This window comes from Hypanus sabinus, chromosome 8 (genome assembly GCF_030144855.1).
Source record: "Hypanus sabinus isolate sHypSab1 chromosome 8, sHypSab1.hap1, whole genome shotgun sequence".
NCBI classification, from domain to species: Eukaryota; Metazoa; Chordata; class Chondrichthyes; order Myliobatiformes; family Dasyatidae; genus Hypanus; species Hypanus sabinus.
Genome location: NC_082713.1, coordinates 58862242 through 58881709, shown reverse-complemented (window position 1 = coordinate 58881709; position 19468 = coordinate 58862242). Strand labels below are relative to the sequence as shown.

The window sequence follows — 19468 nt, the reverse complement described above, 5'->3', positions numbered from 1 at the left end:
TGCCGTAGACCTAAATTTTTTTTAAAAAGAAGAAGGAAATGGTGATGTGGATTGCATGACTGCCCGGAAAGATGTGATTATTTTTGTTCTGTTAATGTCTTAATATCATGGAAAAATGTGGTTATAAATTGTTTTCTGATTCTCTAGAATATTAAGTTCTGTTTTTCTTTTCTCTGGGTTTAAATATACAAGTGACTGAACAGAGTTTAAGTACAAAAATTGAGCTTTGTAATCAAAACATCTTCCAGAACATGGCCTTATTTGGCTATATTTAGGTCAATTCAATGTACTGTAGGTTGGTGTAGAATGTTCCTACATTGTGCCTCTTGACTTTTCTTGTTTGTACTATGTGATTTAATCAATAGCCTATGCGTGTCATCCTGAGGCAGAGTCTTGGTCTGAAATTTGACCATCACTTTGCCTCCACAGATGCTGCCAAATCCTGAGTGTGCTCAGAAATAATTGTGTGTATACTGGATAATAACTTTTGTTCAAATTTTTCATAGAATAACAAAAGCCATTCTCAACATGATTGTAATTCATGACATTAATATCAATCAAGTGAAAATGCTTCAAAGGCAGAGAACTGAAATTGGGTGTGGTATGAGAGCCAAATTATCATGATTGGATCCACCATTCATTTTCATTCAGCATCTTCAAAATGGCCAATCATTCAATAGTTTAAACTGGACAAAAATAATTGGGAAGTTATTTCCATCTGTAGGTTTTCTCTGGAGTCAGTTATAGTCATGATGTGCTTTTTTATGCAGAAAATTTTCCTTGGTGTTTCATGTAGAGAAAGATTAAAATTGGGCATCACCAAATTAATGGATAAAAGAATGAAGTACTGTTGTAAATGCTGAAAATTGATCATGATAGTTTGGCGCACTTGCCCATATTTTGTTGTGACTTCTTCCCTCATGACACTGGTGTACTGACTTGGTTTAAGACAAATGAGGATAATGGAAGTGACAATCATGGTAATAATATCAGATTCTTGCCAAATGTAAAGATATAATTGATGCAGAATTGCAAAATCAGTACTTTTTCAAGTGATCCTAAAATGTACATGTGGAGCAGTTACCATACAAATTTGTGCTGTTTTTATATTGGTAGTTCTCTTTTTCAATAAATTTAATAACTAAAAGAGACTTTGAAAGCAAATGGCAAGTTGTTGAATTTCAATGTTAAGATAATATAGAAACAGAATGGAATATTTGAATAATTACCCCCAGAGGTGGTGAAATGAAAGTACGTGCAATGAGTTTCCTTGGCACGTGGCAAGATGTGTCACCCCTCGATTCTTTAAGCCCCACCCATAATAAAAAGATGCCTAGTGATTATTTTTACTGCCAGATGAATCAGCAAATGATTCATGTGTTTTATTGTTTTCAGTGATGAACTTGGTCTACTCTAATTATACGAGTAGACTTATTAATGAAACCAATACTATGTGCATAGCTCTCAGAGCAACCAAATGCAAGCCGGATATTAGTACAGCAGCAATATCTCACAGCGAGTGAAGTGTGTTTATTTTTCTTTTCTTGACCTTTTATGAATATGCACCAAAGCTTATAATTTTACATTAATATTTCTTATAATTGAAGTAGAATAACAATATTATTTACAATTTTGAACAGATTTTCTAAAATGCTTTATTTATTGCAGTGTGTCTTTGTTATTTTATTAATAGTAAAACAATAAATAAGCAACAGGATTCAACCTTTATCCTAGAAGTCCATAATGTTTGTTACTAATTCATTAATTAATGATGATCTCTGTTCAAAATTAACATGGCACACGAGAGAATTTTTTTTTTTAAATAATCGTCAATTTAGGAACATTCTCTCAGAGTTTCACTGTCCCTGACCTAAAGTATTATAAATGTAATCCCATGTCTCGCTTAATGTCGATTGTTCCACTGGTGAAGAGATGGACCCAGTTTAGAGATAACAGCATGCAGCAAATAGTTGGAAAATAGATCCGAAAACTTCAACTTGTTTTTATTTTTTTAAAGGCTAAAGCTGCAGTTTACACCAAATATTGCCTAAAAGATAAGCAGGCAAGCTGCATTAAGAAACTTCTTATCTGGTTTAATGCCAGCAAACTTAACACATATCTTAGGTGATAAACTGGTAGAAATGACTTACAAATAGTGAGATTGTACAAGAGTTCAAGATGCAATTAAATCCAAATGACTTAATTAAAATAATGAAGGGAAAGTCGGGGAGCTTGAGTGGTCCTTTATTTTTTTCATTTTCTGTCTTTTCCTGATGTTCACATATATATTTTGTTCACTTTTAATTACCTAACTATTGTTGATCATTTTGTGTTTTTGGTGCCTATGTGAGAGTTTTCTGTTCCTCAAGATCAGCTGTGTCCTCTAGCCAGCTTCCCATTTCCCTTCCTTCCTCAAAAACCATTCTGGTTTCTATGTTTAAAATTTGCATAGTTTTGATATGATAAGATTTGATGAAGAAATGCTTTGAATTGCATCTGTAAAAGTTTATATCATCATTATCTTTTATTTGTTCATGAGAAGTGGGTATTTCTAGCACGGTGCATTTATTGTCCATCACGTGCATTAATTCTCATGGAATGAGTGATAGTTACTGCTGTTCGACTACTCTGGAGGGCACTTGAGGAACAGCCATGTTGATAGGCGTGGTGACCACTATTAATAATGCTAACTTTTCAGTATCTGAATCATTATTTGAGCTACCTGGCTGCAAATTGAACATGTATCTCCACAGCAATAGTCCAGGCATCTGGAGGTAGTCTAGTTAGTAACTCATCTTATGTTAAATGAGCATAATGTTTCCAATAATTTCAAGAGAAAAGATTAAGAGGGTTGCCTTTGTTTAAAACATCTTCGATCAGTGAAATGGTTGTTCTTTTGATTTATTGCAAGTGAGACCAGGGAAGTTTTTCATGTAGTCATTATATATATTGTAAAACTGTACTAGTTTTAACTGAATTAAGTTGGTCTTAATATTTTGGCTTGTATTTGTGCCATAAATAATAGTGAGACATACAGCAGTCATCATTGAAATCGGGTAATACGGCATCACCTGCTGGTGTGCTCATGTTCTTTTAAACTCTAGTCAGTGATTTCCTGCAGCTCCACCAGGTGTATAGTATTGCCTCTCCAATGTAATCTTAGTTTTAGTGAACCTGCAAAAATGTAAAGTGTTAGCAAGTTCATTTTGGTGTTTATTGTTTGAAAAATCTGAAATTGCTTTGCTTTGGTTACACAAGAATAACTGAGGTTAATGGCTTACTGAGGCAAAATCACTGCTTTACAACCTCTCTGTCCCTAAACTACCTAATAAAATAATTTGCTGTTAAATATAGGCATTACTGGAAATCTCTAGCAATGTTAATTTATAGTTATAATTCATTTCCTTTTCTATCTAACACCACTTAGGAATAAGAACAAAAATGATTCACTTAGATTGATTAATATAGCCACATATAAACCACATTGAGCCAATTAAGCAGGGAGCATAATTAGGACACAAGTTCAAGGCATAACATTGTAGAACATTTTAAAGCCAATATAGTTTTCACCTAAATATGCATCTCCTGTGTTGTAGTTTTGAATTGGTTAGAGTCTTGTTAGAAAAACATCATTTTTTAACTTTGAGGAGTCTGTACATCCTCCCCATGGAATGTGTATGTGTTCTCCGAGTGCTCCAGTTTCCTCCCACAGTCCAAAAACACACCGGTCATTGTAAATTGTCCCTAAACTAGGCTAGGGTTAAATCGGGTTGCTGGGTGGTGCAGCTGGAAGGGTCAGAAGGATTATTCTGCGCTTCATCTCTATAAGTATATAAATAATTAATCAAACTATTATGTTAAGCGTGTATTATTTAAGGTGACTGTACAAATAGTTTTTTTCACAAAAATATTTCAAAATTAGTCACCAATATTTAAACTTTTGGTTTCCCAGCTAAAACTTAATTTGCATCAGGGTAGACAGCATGTTTGTCATTGCAGTAGAATAAATAATAGATTCTCCTGCAATTGTGAAGAATCAAAAAATGTTTAAGCATGGCAGTAGTTTTCAATTAAAACATGGACTGATGAGGTCCTATAACTAAGGCTCCTAACTTCAATGCTACAAATGAAACACTTGCCCAAATATTTTGAAAATATCTGAGTGAATCATGAAAATTTTTTTCAGCCATATACAGCACTTTTTAGTCATTAAATAATATGATTGTTGCTCCCTGACAGTGCAATTGTACCCATCTATTTATTTGTATGATTAAGCTGGGATAAAAATATTAAAACAAATATGATTTATAGAAAGGGAAAAAATGGCAAATAAGATTGACAGGTTACTTAAAAAGTTTGGCAGAGTACTGTCTGTAACAACAATTTTTAAAGAATATCACTTACCTAATTTATAATTTGAGGTATATTACTTTACAATGTATAGACAACTCATTATAATTTTGTACATGTCTGTAAAGTGCATTCTGGTATAATGTTACTTCTAAATAGTTTGTTTTAGGGAATAATAATTAAGCCAGCATTCAGTTAGTATTTTTCCTTATTTCTTGTAGATTATTGGTCCTAACTCTATGCCATGGATGCGATCCTGCTTAGACAAGATGACAATGCATCAACAGATCCTGTTCAAGTTCATCGCATGTAATGAGATTCTCTTGATGCCTGCAAGTGTCTTTATGTTGCTTAGGTAATTATCAAACAAACTTAATGGTATTGTTGTACCAATCTTGAAAGCACTAATCCCAATTTTTAACACCACCACCTGCTTGAATTAGGTAGTGTAATGTTTAAAGGCTCATATTTGGTATTACACACTTTGTTATCCACTCATGGGATATAATGTGGGAGGTGGTTTGACATTTTCATGGTTCTTGTCTCTCAAGTACTGGCATTAATCTGATGGTGTATATAAATTGATTGGCATAATTGAACAGTTTTTAAACTGTAGTAGTCCTATACACTTACAAAATTAAAATTGGCCTGCTTAGAAATATCTCCTCTTTGTATGCTCAAATTTTATTTGCCCAGTGATCTCAACCATCCATTCCTCCAGCAATTTGGTGTTCACTACAGATTCTGGCACCTGTAGCCTCCTGCGTCACTCTGAATTTTAATTGTATCTGACTTGGAAAAATTACTCAACAGTTAGCCTTCTCTTCATCTTTACAAGAAGAATTGAAGATCATGCTTGAAAAATAATTGCATTTAGCATCTATCAAATAATGTATTACATTTTATAATCAGTGATGACAACAACTTGTTTTATTAATTTCTGAGCAGCTTGTATTCCCTAAATCAGAAACAAGTCTCTATATTTGTTGGTATTTTATTTAATGCTTTCTGAACATGAAAACTACCCCTCCAGGATTTGTTGAGTCTGCATAGTTATTGGAATAAAATGCTTGCACTTTACATGTTGGCAGTAATAGATTATCATTTGTGAAAAATTAATATTCTAATATATTTTTGCATTTATTTAGCCTCAGATTTGCATAGTTAACATTTTTAAAACAATTTAATAACAAAAGTCTGAATGTGATTAAAAATTGAAACTTAGACATTATCTACTTTGTCTAGTATTCATGAATATTGCTGAAATTATTTGATACTTTTAATTTTTAAATTCTAAGATTTAAAAACTGTTATCAGTATCTTGGAGTTTTGTAACCTTACTTACACCCTGTGTTTAGATGTATTTCTAAATAATTTTGTGGATTTATGGACTAACTTGACTTAATAGCAAGAGCTTAGTTGAAAGATATAGAGTATTCCAGGTGACAAACTGTGATTAATTTCCGTCTGAACTCCTCAATTTGCTCTGCCACTTGCCAAGCCACTTTGTTCACTCATTTCCACAGAACAGTTAAATATTGCACTGTAACCTACTGAGAAGTATTGGTAGCTGAGAACTTGTTTTTAATGGTCTCACTTGCCCTATCATTCCCTCACTTCAAATGCAAACGTGTCATTCAGGGGCTTGTAAAGGAACTGTGTGCACCATTCAACAATTTATTCTAATACAGTGGATTCTGGTTAATTTGGGACATATCAGGACCAGTACATTTTGGTTGGCCCAATTAACCCGCTGCCCCAATTAGCTGAAATTTCATGTGAATAGTTAAAAAGGTATAAAAGAGAAGGCAAACTACTGCTTAACTGAGTAACAGTTGCTCTGTTCTTTTTATTGACTGTAAATGAACAGAATCAGCACAGGGTAGACAGCCAGAGTCTGTTTCTGTGATAGTGGTGTCTAAATCTCAGAGGACATAGTCTTAAGGCGAAGGCAGGAAGTTCAAAGGAGATCTGAGGGGTAGATTTTTCACACAATGAGCAATTAGTATCATTATATGTCGCTGGTAGTGAGGCAGGGACTTAAAGGAGGTGGGCACAGAGGGATATGAAATAAATGGAGGTAAGTGGGATGTATAGATGGCCATGATGGTCCGCATAGACATGGTGAGCCATGGAGACAGTTTCTATGTTGTCCACTCAGCGACTCTATGATAACTGATATGCTACTGGAAGAAGACTTTAATGCAACTAAGCTTCATGCAACTTCATGCAATGCCATCAGTGACTGCATCCTCCAAGTCATTGTAACACTCGAGATGATTTCCAATACCTCAATTCTTCATAGTTCATAAATGGGTGAAGTAGTGAAATCATTTCATTTTCACTCCTGGCCATTTCTGGCATCTCCGAGCTTGAATGCTTGAAACCATCGTGAGAAAGACAGTCCTAAATTGTCTTACTGCTTATTTGTCACAAACTATCAGTGACAAAATACCACTGCTTTTTGTACTCAAATGTAAGCAACTGCTGCTATTTAAAATGTGTTCCTACTAAGCATGGTGTAGTTTCTAATGGCCACACAGGTACACATGTCTGATGGCAGTTAGAAGCTGTTCAGCAGCAGTCTCTTGCCCCAATTAAGAGGAATAGAGTCCCTAATAAACTAAGGTAACCCCAACTATTTTCTCAATTGGTTTTTGTTTCTGAGATGTGGTGCAAGTAACCAGCTGCCCCAATTAAATGATGGCTTAATTATCCAGAATACTCTGTAGTTGTAGGAGCAGTCTATTCTGTCAGCATAGTTCGCTCAAGTACAGAGTGGCTCAACCAGATGAGTAAAGCATAATTAACCGCAGGAACTAAGTGGGGATAAAAAGAGGTCACAGTGGCAATGCAGCTATTTACAGCTCCAGAGATCTGAGTTGAGTCCTGACCTCCAGTGCGCTCTGTGAGAGATTTGCACATTCTCTTAGTAATATGGACTGTCCTCCTCTGTGTGCTCCAGTTTCCTTCCAAATCCTGCATCCCAAAGAATTGTTGCTTGTGAAGTCAATTGGCTATTTTAAGTTACCTGTTGTGTGGACGTGCAGTGGGAGAGCCAGTGAAGTGTAAGCGAGTATATGCTAGAGAGTAGGTTTTAAGGCAATAAAATTGTTCCCAGTGCTAGCAGAGAATGAGTTTAGTATCAAAAGGGAAATATTTGATATTCAGTATCTGAAAATGTGTATGTGCATACAAACAATAAAGAAATAATCCAACAGGCAGAGTTTACTTTTCTTTAAGGATTAATAGTAAGACCATAAGGCAGTAGAATTAATAGGTCAATTAGACCATCTAGTATACTTCACCGTTCCATCCCGGCTGATTTATTATCCCTCTCAAACTCATTCTTCTGCCTTCTCCCTGCAAATTTGATCTCCTAACCAATCAAGAACCTATCAGCCTCCACTTTAAACATACTCAATGACTTGACCTGTACACCTGTCTGTGGCATTGAATTCCACCGATTCACCAGCCCTCTGGCTTAAGAAATTCCTTCTCATCTCTGTTCTGAATTGATGTCCCTCTATTCTAAGGCTCTACACTCAGGTCCTAGGCTCATCTCCCTATACACTCTATCTGGGCCTTTCAATATTTGATGAGATTTCCCTCCATTCCTCTAAACTCCAGCGTGTACATTATTTTTATGGTCCTCCTCTGGACCCTTTCCAATGCCAGAACATCCTTTCTTTGATAAGGAGCCCAAAACTGCTCACAATATTTCCAGTGCGCTTTGACCTATGCCTTATAGAGCAGCAGCGTTATTATCCTGTTCTTATATTCTAGTCCTTTCAAAACAAATCCTAACATTGCATTGCCTTACTTGTCACTGATACAATCTGCAAAGCAACCTTGAGGAAATCCTGAACGAAGTCTCCCAAGACCTTTGGCTCCTCTGATTTTTTAATGTTCTCCCTTTTTAGAAAATAATCTACTTTATTCCATCTACCAGAGTGCATGCCACTTCTTTGCCCTGTCTCCTGATCTGCCTAGGTCCTTCTGCAGACTCCCTTCTTCATCAACATTATTTACTCATCCACCCAGCTTCATATTGTCTGCAAATGTGGCCACAAAGCCATGAATTCTGCCATCCAAATCATTGACATACAACATGAAAAGAAGAGGTCCCAACACAACCCTTGTGAACACCACAAGGCACTTGTAGCCAACCAGAAAAGATCTATTTTATTCCCATTCTACCTTGTGCAAGTCAGACAATCTTCTATCCATGCTAGTATTTTTACAGTAATTTCACAGGTACTTATCTTTTTAAGCAGCCTCATATGCAGCACCTTGTCAAGGGCCATCTGAAAATCCAAGATTTGTCAGTCAAGATTTTGAGAATCTAGCAATGTCTGAAACATCATTACTAATGCCTCCAAAATTCTTTAGCTTCCTCCTTCAGAACATTTGGGTGTGGTCCATCTGGTCCAAGTGACTTATCAACCTTCAGACCATTCAGCTTGCCAAACACCTTCACCTTAATAATAGCAACTTCACGCACTTCCAGCACTCTCAAATTTCTCGCATACTGTTAGTGTCTTACAGTGAAGACTGACACTAAATATTTGAAATCTGTCTGCCATTTCTTTGTCTCCCTTCTTTGCTACCTCTACAATGTCACTTCCTAGCTGTCTAATATCCACTCTCACTTCTCTTTTATTCTTTATATATCAGAACAAAACTTTTTGAATCCTCTTTTATACTATTGGCTAAGCTTGCCTTTATATTTCATCTTTTCTTTCCATATGGTTTTAGTTTCTGTTGATCTTTAAAAGCTTCCCAATCCTCTAACTTCCCAATAATTTTTGCAATATTATATGCCCTTTTTCATGCTGTCTTTCACTTCCCTTGTCAGCCATGGTTGCCTCATCTGCCCTTTTCAATACTACTTCTCCTTTGGGATGTATATATACTATGCCTTGCCCCCAGAAACTCCAGCCATTGCTATCTGCCGTCATCTCTGCTAGTGTTCCCTTCCAATCAGCTTTAGCCAGCTCCTCTCCTGTGCCGCTGTAATTCCCTTTAGTTCTCTATAGTACTGATGCATCTGACTTTTCAAACTGTGGGGTGAATTCTATCATCTTATGATCTTTCATTACTAATGGTTCTTTACCTTAAGCTGTTAAATCTGTTCATTACTTAACACCCAATCCAAAATTACCTTTTTCCAAGAGGGCTCAACCATTAGGTGCCCTGAAAGCCATTTTTTAGGCATTCTACAATTCCCATTTCTTGAAATTCAGAACCAATCTGATGTTCCCAAACTACCTGCAAATTGAAATCCTCCATGACTTTCATAATATTTTGACATGCCTTTTCTACCTCCCATTGTAATTTATATCCCACATTCCTGGCAACAGTTGGAGGGTGTATATAATTCCCATGAAGGTCTTTTTTACCCTTGCAGTTTCTTGACTCTACCCACAAGGATTTTACATTTTCTGATTCTATGTCACCTCTTTCCAAGGACTTGATTTCATTTTTACCAATAGAACCACTCTGCTTACTTGCCTTCCTTTCGATAAAATGTGTATCCTTGGATGTTAAGCTTCCAGCAATGATCTTTCAGGTATGACTCCATGATACCCGCAACATCATACCTGCCAATCTCCAACTGTGCTACAAGATTATCTACCTTATTTGGTATACAGCATGCACTCAGTTGTAACACTTCCAGTCCTGTATTCATTACCCTTTTCGATTTTGCCCCCATGTTACACTTCAGCCCAACCCACTGACTGCAATTTTGCCCTATCATCTGCCTGTCCTTCCTGACAGTCTCACTACACCCTATATCTACGTATACCTACTGCCCCTTCCTCAGCCCTATCACTCTGGTTCCCATCCCCTTGCCAAATTAGTTTAAACCCTGCCCAACAGTTCTAGCAAACCTGCCATCAGGGATATTGGTCTCCCTCAGGTTCAGATGTAACCTGTCCTTTTTGTACAAGTCATATGTACCTTCCCCAGAAGAGATCCTGATGATCCAGACATCTGATACCCTGCCACCTGCACCAATTCCTCAGCTACTTATTCATCTGTACCATCACCCTATTCCTGCCTTGACTAACACATGACACTGTGAGTAATCCAGAGTTTACTAGCTAGGAGGTCCTGCTCTCCAGCCTCTTCCCTAACTCTGTACACTCACTGCGCAGGACCTCTTTCCCCTTTCTGCCCATGTCATTGTTGCCAGTGTGTACCATGACTGCTGTCTGCTCATCCTCCTTGAGAATATTTTGCAGCTGCTCTGAGACACCCTTAACCCCAACACCTGTGAAGCAATACACCATCCTGGTGTTTCATTTTGTGTCCACAGAATCTGCTGTCCATCCCCCTATCTATTGAGTCTCCTATCACTACCTGACTTAATCCCTCCCCTCTGAGCCAGCCACAGTGCCACTGGCCAGGCTGTAGCTACTGTGCTCTCATAAGTCATCACCCACAGGTGTATCCAAAGGGGTGTACCTTTTGCACAGGGGAATGCTTACTCCCCTTATTTTTTCTGGTGATCACCCATTTACTATCAGAAGCCTGCACTCTGGGTGTGACCACCTCAGTAAAGGTCTCGTCTATCAGGTTTTTAGCTTCTCGGATGATCCTGAGCACATCCAGCTCTAGTTCCTTGACCTTGTCAGTATGGAGCTAAAGTTGGCTGCATGTCCTGCAGATGTCTTCATCAGGGAGACCGTTAGGTACCTGCAATCCCACATTGTTTAAGGGGAGCATTCCAGTTCCACTGCCCTAATTACCACCCTGCCTGCACTTGTATCTTTAACTCTAACCTCTCAAGCTTAACTTCTACAAACAATGGGATGATGCCAAATGACTCAGCACACTGAGCCTATACCTGTTCTTGCTGGAGTGTGTTGAGCCAATGCCTGACCACTCTTAACACTGGTGCATGCCAACAATGGGCACTCCTACAATGGCCGCTCGCTCACACCTCTCTTCTTTTTACTGACCCTTGTTAAGTTATTAATAACGCAAGGAAACTCCCACTTGGCAGATATGTCCTGACAGGCCCCAGCGGCTTTTTAAGCCTGATTGGTGAAGTCCACGGGGAGCTGTCTCCAACTGATTGCGATCTCCCACTTGACAGACGGGAATAATGCTGATACTTCAAATGACATTGTGTTCCAATTATGATGAATTATAACATCAGAGCTGGATTTCATTGGTTATTTTCATCTTGTAGAGACTTGTTGTGACCTGAAATTAGCCATCAAACAGAATTAAACTTGTCGGAGTTGGGCATTTTTTAGGATTTAACTGTGAAACCTGCAGATAGTAGAAATCTTGGAGATGAGCATGAATGACTCTACCATTTCCTGGTGTGCTTCCTTTAGTACTTTGGGATGTACCAAAGATGTAGATTACCAGATCCACTAAATTTGTCAGCCATTAACTCTAATAATTGCTAGCACTTTTCTTTTATCAATACTGATCTATATTGATTCCTTCCTCTCTGTTAACCCTTAATTCCCAAACACATCTGACTGTAGATGCCTACATTTGTTTTCATGAACTGTTGTCTACTTGCGTGTTTTTGAAGGTTTTTGTTCAGCTTTTAATGTTCAGAACATGCTTACTCCAAGACTCTTGTCTTCTCCTCCAAATCAGTCTTTTAGTCATCTGATGAATTGCAAATTGCTACCAATGCTCAGGACTGGAGCTTTTTCAGAATTGTTAATGTCTTCTCTTTGAATCTAATTCTATATTTAATGTGTTTGTAAGCAATAGTGTAGCAGTCTCTCTTGACATATGGGGCTGAGCAGGAAAGAATAATTGGTGTAATTCATGTATACATTCTTTATTTTCCACTGTCAGTACAGCTCTCAAAGTTCTCCAATTTATTAGGGCTAATTTGCACTTCATAGCTTCAGAGGATCATTGTGTGGCACAAAGTATTATATTCTGAATGTTCCTTGTCCCTTCAGAATGCACACTGGCAAAGTGAAGTGTAGGTAAATGTGAAGACTATCTTGGGTGTATTGCAGTAGAAAAATACACTTCATAATATCCCTGTGAATATTTTGAAACTGTTTACATTATAATGCAAGATTCCTACACCAGGTCAAAATTCTGGAAACCAGGTACTGTCTTTGCAGACTTCAGCAGCCGATAGTTGGCAAATTCACTTGAGAACTTGTGACGTTGATAGCTGCCCATGTTTTGTTTGCATTTTGACAAGCCCATCTTTTTGACCATTTCAACTAAATCTCTTCTGTTGCAGTCAGTTGTCCAACTTTGTCCTTAGCTAGAAGGACATTTTCAAGATTGTTGTCAGCAATCAATGTGTTACTGAAAATCCCTCACTAATCTACCAATATCTCCTTTTCCTGAAGCCTGCCTCAGCCAGATTTAGCTGTCCCTTTTAGTTTACTGTTGCCTAATACAGATAAAATGTAAATTCCACAAGATAAAAGACAATTTCTGAGACTCTGCACTCAGCACTTGTCGTCATTCCACGTAGCTCCTCAGACAATGTCTTTTCCCAATTACATTGTATCTCAAATTTATATAATAGTAGACTTCCCTGAAGGGCAAGTATGCCATGTCATAGGTTTTTTTAAAACTTTTTTTTATATATGAATATATCAAAGTGCTGATCCATCAGAGTAAACACATTCTGTATCTAAATTTGCTAAAGTTCATTGGTCTGTGCCATACAGGTGATTTTTAAAGTGTGCTTCTGATGTAAGTCTGGGAGCTTAGTTGCATTAAAGTCTTCTTCCAGTAGCATATCAGTTATCATAGAGTCGCTGAGTGGACAACATAGAAACTGTCTCCATGGCTCACCATGTCTATCCGGACCATCATGGCCATCTATACATCCCACTTACCTCCATTTATTTCATATCCCTCTGTGCCCACCTCATTTAAGTCCCTGCCTCACTACCAGCAACATATAATGATACTAATTGCTCATTGTGTGAAAAATCTACCCCTCAGATCTCCTTTGAACTTCCTGCCTTCGCCTTAAGACTATGTCCTCTAAGATTTAGACACCACTATCACAGAAACAGACTCTGGCTGTCTACCCCATCTGTGCCCCTCATAACTTTATCTTATCATGCAAATTCTTGGTCTCCTCCACTCCAGGGAAAGAGACCCAGCCATTCTAATTTCTCTTTATTATCTCAAGCTCTTCTATCCACTCAACATCCTTGTGAATTTTTTTTCTCCATCCTTTCTAACTTAATCCTGACTTTACTGTAGTGTGGTGACCAGAACTGCGCAGAGTACCCCCCTAATTCTATTCCACACCTGTGATATGATGACCCACCCTTACACTCAATGCCTTGGTTAGCTATAGACCATAAGACATGGAGCAGAATTAGGTCATTTGACCCATCAAGTCTACTCTGACATTCCACCATGGCTGATTTATTATCCCTCTCAACCCATTCATCTGCCTTCTTCCCATAATCCTTAACACCCTTAATAATCAAGAATCTATCAACCTCCCCTTTAAATATATCCAGAACTTAGCCATATGTGACAATGACTTCTACAGATTCACCACCCTCTGGCTAAAGGCATGAGTGTCAAATAGCTTCTTCACCACCCTTTCCTATCTGTGTTCTCACTATCAGGGAGCTATTTGAACCCCTAAGTCTCTCTGTTCAACAACATTCCAGTGGGCCCTGCCATTAAACTGTCTTGGCTTTGTTTAACTTTCCAACATGAAAATACTACACACTTGTTTGAGTTGTGTTCATCCACCATTTTTTGCCCATTTTCCCTGTTGATCAGTCCTATTGTCAAATTGGACAGCTTTCACATTCCACTGTACCACCAACTTTGGTGAAATCTGCGAGCCTGTGATCATGCCTCGTACATTTCCATCCAAATCTTGAATATGTAACATCCTTAAAAACTGCAGTTATGCACTGCCCTGTGAAGACTCATACAGCTCCAGTTTTATTTTTGTTACTGTCATTTTGGTATTGGTGCTTCCTGGGTTTAGTATGATGCATAGACATTGAAATGTATCTAGTTTTGGCTGGACTTTTCAGATGCAACAGACATTATTTATTTATTTATTATTTTTACTGTTCATTTTGCCTCTACTGCTCTTCCCCCTTAAACGGGTTATATATCAGAATCTCAGAGTGGTGTGTTGAAATTTAAGTTCAGAGAGCAAAGGTAATGATCTTGATTTTGTTAGTTACTGCTAGCATTTACCCATTTACACAGCAGCAACTATGGGACTTCAACAAATGTGAACTTAACCATGAAAATCTCAGATTTGGTGCTTTTGTTTCAATATGTTCTGCTACTACCAACGGCCTTGAGAAGCTCAATGTGTCAGCCATCATGTGTAGGAGGACGTTTGGGTTTGCAACAGTGCATCATGTCCTGATGAAAGGTTTTAATCCATAGAGATTTCTTTCCTCCTATGTATCCTATATGACTTAATGAGTTCCTTCAGAAGATTGTTTGTTGCTCTAGACTAGTATTTTCAGTCTTTTGTATCCCTTACTCTACTGCTATGATCCGAATAGAGACCAGTGGCAATGTTGGATCTTACTGGGTTTACTTTGTATTTAATCTTGATGTTTGACTCTTGGATCCTGTGCTAAGTTATCATTTTTTTTTATTATTGTGGGCAAAATAACTTCTCAATCATTGTACCATTTCAAATTTGATAATTTCTGAACTTTCATGAATGATAGACATGCAAAAGCTTTGAAAATTACTAAACACTCTGATGACTGGAAAATGGGAGGGCTGGGATTTGCTGCTATCAAAGCTGCTTAACAATCTGTTGGGGCAAAGCTGCTGTTGCTTCTCTGGACCATTTAATACTGGGGTGGCGTGGTAACTGTCTATAGCAGGCCTATGCCTGGAAAATTTCGACCTGCTGAAGTTTACTTAAACTGTGATCTTTGTGAAGTATGCACAAATCTTTGCAGTTCCCTGATGATCAATAACAGCTTGTTACAGAATTTTAAAAATATATTACTCCAGTCATCTCCTTTGAATCTCCCTCCTCCCGCTTTCAAATCATGCCCTCTAGTATTAGAGATACTCATTTTATGTTAGAAATGTCCATGAGGATTTTTCTACAAAGACTTATTCTATCTGAAACTGCATGGTGAATTGACCTGGAGCCCATTCAATAAAGGTTTTCAGAAACTGGGTACATCTCTGTGGAGAGAGATGTACAATATGGCCCTTTTACTTTTTACCTAATTGCTCTGAAACTTTTTTATGCACAGTCAAGAGGAATTCTACACTTAAGAATCCACTGACACCAGAGGAGATGCAGTAAAACACTGGATGTCTGGGTTGCATCTGCCACTTCAAAACGCAACAGCTCTTGAGGTTCAGGCACTGGTCACCAATGAAAGGTCCTGACATATTGACAGAAGAAAGCTGAGTTTATGAAGACTGGTCAGAGGGATAGTAAGAAGCTGGGCTTTGATAGAACAAACTATTATAGGATCAAAGTAATGACTTTGGGAAGATCAGGAAATTCAAAGTAAATTTGTTATCACGGTTCATTTTGAGATGCAAAAGAATATTGATTGCAAAATAACTTCTTTCCCTTGTTGCTTGACATGTGAGTCATGTTGGTGATTGACAACTGGAAATGAACTATTGAATGTTAATTATTTATCATAAACATTAATTTTTATGTGAGACATATGGGGGTGTGGAGGCTGCATCATTTATATTAATTTCTAACTCATTGTTCTTCCAAGTTCAATATGAGCTGAGGTCTTCAAAGTGTTGAGCAAGCACAAGTGGTACTGTATCATACTGATAGCAAACAAGGTATGAATATCCAAAGTAAAAGGTTTCATTGCTTTCCTCGTGTTTTATGCACTAATCCATTAAAATTACCTTAATTTGTTTCAGATGGGTTTTAGTGAGGTGGTTTGATAATAACGAAGATGAAGGAGTCATTTTTATTCTGACCACAACTTAGGCTGATCAGTTTTTACTCTGAGTTTGGCTGAATACAGCAAATTGTTATTGGTCAGCCTCTGAAAACAATTCAAAGAAAAGAAGTTTACTTTCTTGTGCTTGAACATTGCTACTTTTATATTTTGTATTTCCAAAATTTCTATGAAATCTAAATTTTGTTTCAGACCTTATTTGTATTATACCTTCCTCTTCTGAAGACATGTGCTTATCAGTTGAGAATATCACCTGGTATTTCAGGCAATTTGGTGCCTTGTGTGTATTTAAGAGAGCATCGTGAAACAACATCACAAATCCAACATGCTTGGATTTGCTTGTTCTACTAAACACTTTTGATGAGATGGTTTGATTATTGAGAATTAAGTTGTAAGTATAGCTAATCTAGACAGGCACAGAAATAGTTCAGACTTACAACTTTTCTGCTCCGTAAAGTTCATTTGATCTTTGGATAGATTAGATCATCTACAGGGAGAGCCATCAACCATTTACTATATTAGATTTGATGATGGAATCACTTTCAGTCAAATTGATGATGATAATGCATAACATGTTCTTACATTGTTCTTTTGGCGTATATTTAGTTGAGCCATTAATCTATTTAAAATGGCAAAAACCTCTTAAAATGGCAGGCATTGTCATATGTGTCTGTTAAGTAATCTTCATCTATTATTTAGGCTGTTGTCTATAAGAGAAGTCAGCATGAGGTTGCTAAGTAGGCTTTCTAGAACCTGTTTTTGAAAGGGTTCATTTGGTAAATCAGCATATCTGCCAAACCTATTTAATGTGCTTTATAGTTTGCAATTTTCCAGAGCTTCAGTACAGCGGTCATTGAACCTCAGGGAGGAAGAGTTAAACTGGGGAAAGAATTAGCAGGAGTAAGCTAATTTATCACCATTGAATGCCTCGTCAGTTTGATGCAATTAAAAACTGCCTTAGCAATATTAAGTACTTAAGAGCTGCAATGCAACATGACAAATTTGTTAATAAGTTTAAAATGAATAGAATAATTTGTCATACTGCATATGAAGATTTTGCACCACTGGGCTTCCATTTAAGCCTATTTCCTCAATGTTTGCAGATTATGTTATAGATCCTGGCATAGGTTAAATGGTAGGTGCAACATTAGGGGCTGAAGGGCCTGTACTGTGTTCCATTTCAGGGGGAGATCTTTATGTATTTGGTTTCACTTTAATAATTTTCATGGTCTAATCAGCTTTTAGTTTTGTGGCTTGTGTCTACAGTCACATTTTATATTTAATTAATAAGTGCATGTTGATTAATCTCATACTGTAAATATATATATGTTATGTGGAGTAAAGAAATTATTTCAATGCAATAGTATACTCATGGAAACATGTCAAGCACACTATTGATATTTTCAAATAGCATTGTGGGTAAATATTTTATTCAGTTATTTTAATTAAGTTACCAATACATGCTGAAAGAACTTAGCAGGCCAGGCGGCATCTGTGGGGGAAAAAAAATACAGTTGACGTTTTGGGCTAAAACCCTTCAGCAGGACTCCTACGAAGCCTGAAACGGCGGCTGTACCTTTTTTTTCCTAGATGCTGCCTGGCCTGCTAAGTTCTTCCAGCATTTTTGTGTGTGTTGCTTGGATTTCCACCATCTGCAGATTTTCTCTTGTTTGTGACCAATACATGCATGTTTGGAATCTACGAGAACTCGTAGTTGAGACCAAACTGCCTGTCATTAATTTTAGGAAATAATGCATAACTAAGTTGAATTTGCTCATAACTGAAACTTTCTGTTGCTGATTGCACTATAAATTTTTGAAAGCTTTGCATCTTAATACTAGCCTTCCAATTTAAAGCCATGTCTTGTACTACAATATACTGAGGCAGACAAAATAGGCTATCCAGAAGCATGCAGTTTTATAGCACATAAAGAGGACATCAGCTATACAATATATCTTAGTTAGAAAATTTTCTTTATGAGTCATTTATTAAGACTATTCCCCTGTCAGATTGGATCAGTTGCTTTGTCATATTTTGCAGTACTGTTATAACGTGTCAAGCAATAGAATAAGAAGATTCTGCTTTATATGGTGAATGTAAATAAACTACCGTGTTGGATAGAAATACGAACAAGAGCAAGCTCCTCGGAACTTCCACAAGCCCCCATCACATAGCATGATATTCCCCCTTGGATATATATCGCGTTTTTTTTTTGTTTCTTTAGCTCTCAACTTGATTTCCCTGTCTAGTGTACTAGTGATAACCTGGGCATAAGAACTGTACAGTTTAACAAAACTCTATCAATGCCATATCTGGGGAACAAGGGATGCACAGAAATGCATGTAGTCAGCATCACCTATCAATGAGAGCAGCTTTTTTTGTAAATGCCCAGGAAAAAGAGAGTGAAACGGGAATTTCTAATTGTTACTACTTGGGCACTGATAATATGGTCAATAATTGCTAGCCAAAAGAAAAATAAAGCCTAGGCATTCTTTTGTAGCTATAAGAGCAAGTTAGTCCATCATTATGCCACATTCCAATAATCAGCCAGATACAACTGAATGGCCTTGCACGCATAGCTTCCATGCCAAAACATTGCACTGCTTGTGCAGAGAAATCCAAGCATTGGGGTAACAGAAAAAGCAAGGCATTTTGGTTTTGTCATTGAATCTGGGTCCAAGAGTGGGAATGATCATAGTCTGCAAATTAAGGCTGGAGGACAGGAAGGCCTGGGGTGAGAGATTAGTGGGGGGGGGGTGTGTGTGTGTGTGTGTGTGTGTATGGAATGGAAAAGGGTGGACGCTGATGAGATCAGCATCTGGTGATTGGCTGGTGATGTTAGGAAATTTACAGGTAAAAGAGCAGCATTCAGACGTCGAAGCATGAGATTCAAATGTGTTTTGCTTGTTAGGAGATGATTAGTGATGGGAGATTGGGCAGAATGGGAAAGGTCAACCAGGACATTGGCCGAAAAGGGAGCAGATAAGTAATTAAATTAAAAGTGAGTCAGATCATCAGATCCATCTCAGTTGGGTATTCTTCAATTTAATTACTTTCTTACACCCATTCAGGACCTTTAAATTGTACTGCTGCAACATTGCGGATCTTTGTTTATATTAAAGATGTCCGATGACAAGCAAGCCTCAGAACCACTTGGACAAATTCCTTTGGCAATATGCTAAATGATCTGGAAAGTATCACAT

General features: G+C 37.5%; 1 protein-coding gene across 4 annotated transcripts in view; it reads left to right on the top strand.

The window, feature by feature from the left end:
* Nucleotides 1-19468, top strand: part of LOC132398202 (transmembrane protein 33-like) — a 133267-nt gene that overhangs the window by 46626 nt on the left and 67173 nt on the right. For all 4 annotated transcript variants that reach the window (XM_059977295.1, XM_059977293.1, XM_059977296.1 and 1 more), the window contains one exon: nt 4572-4705. In XM_059977295.1, the coding sequence (XP_059833278.1) occupies nt 4572-4705 (134 nt within the window). The remainder of the gene's footprint in view (nt 1-4571; nt 4706-19468) is intronic.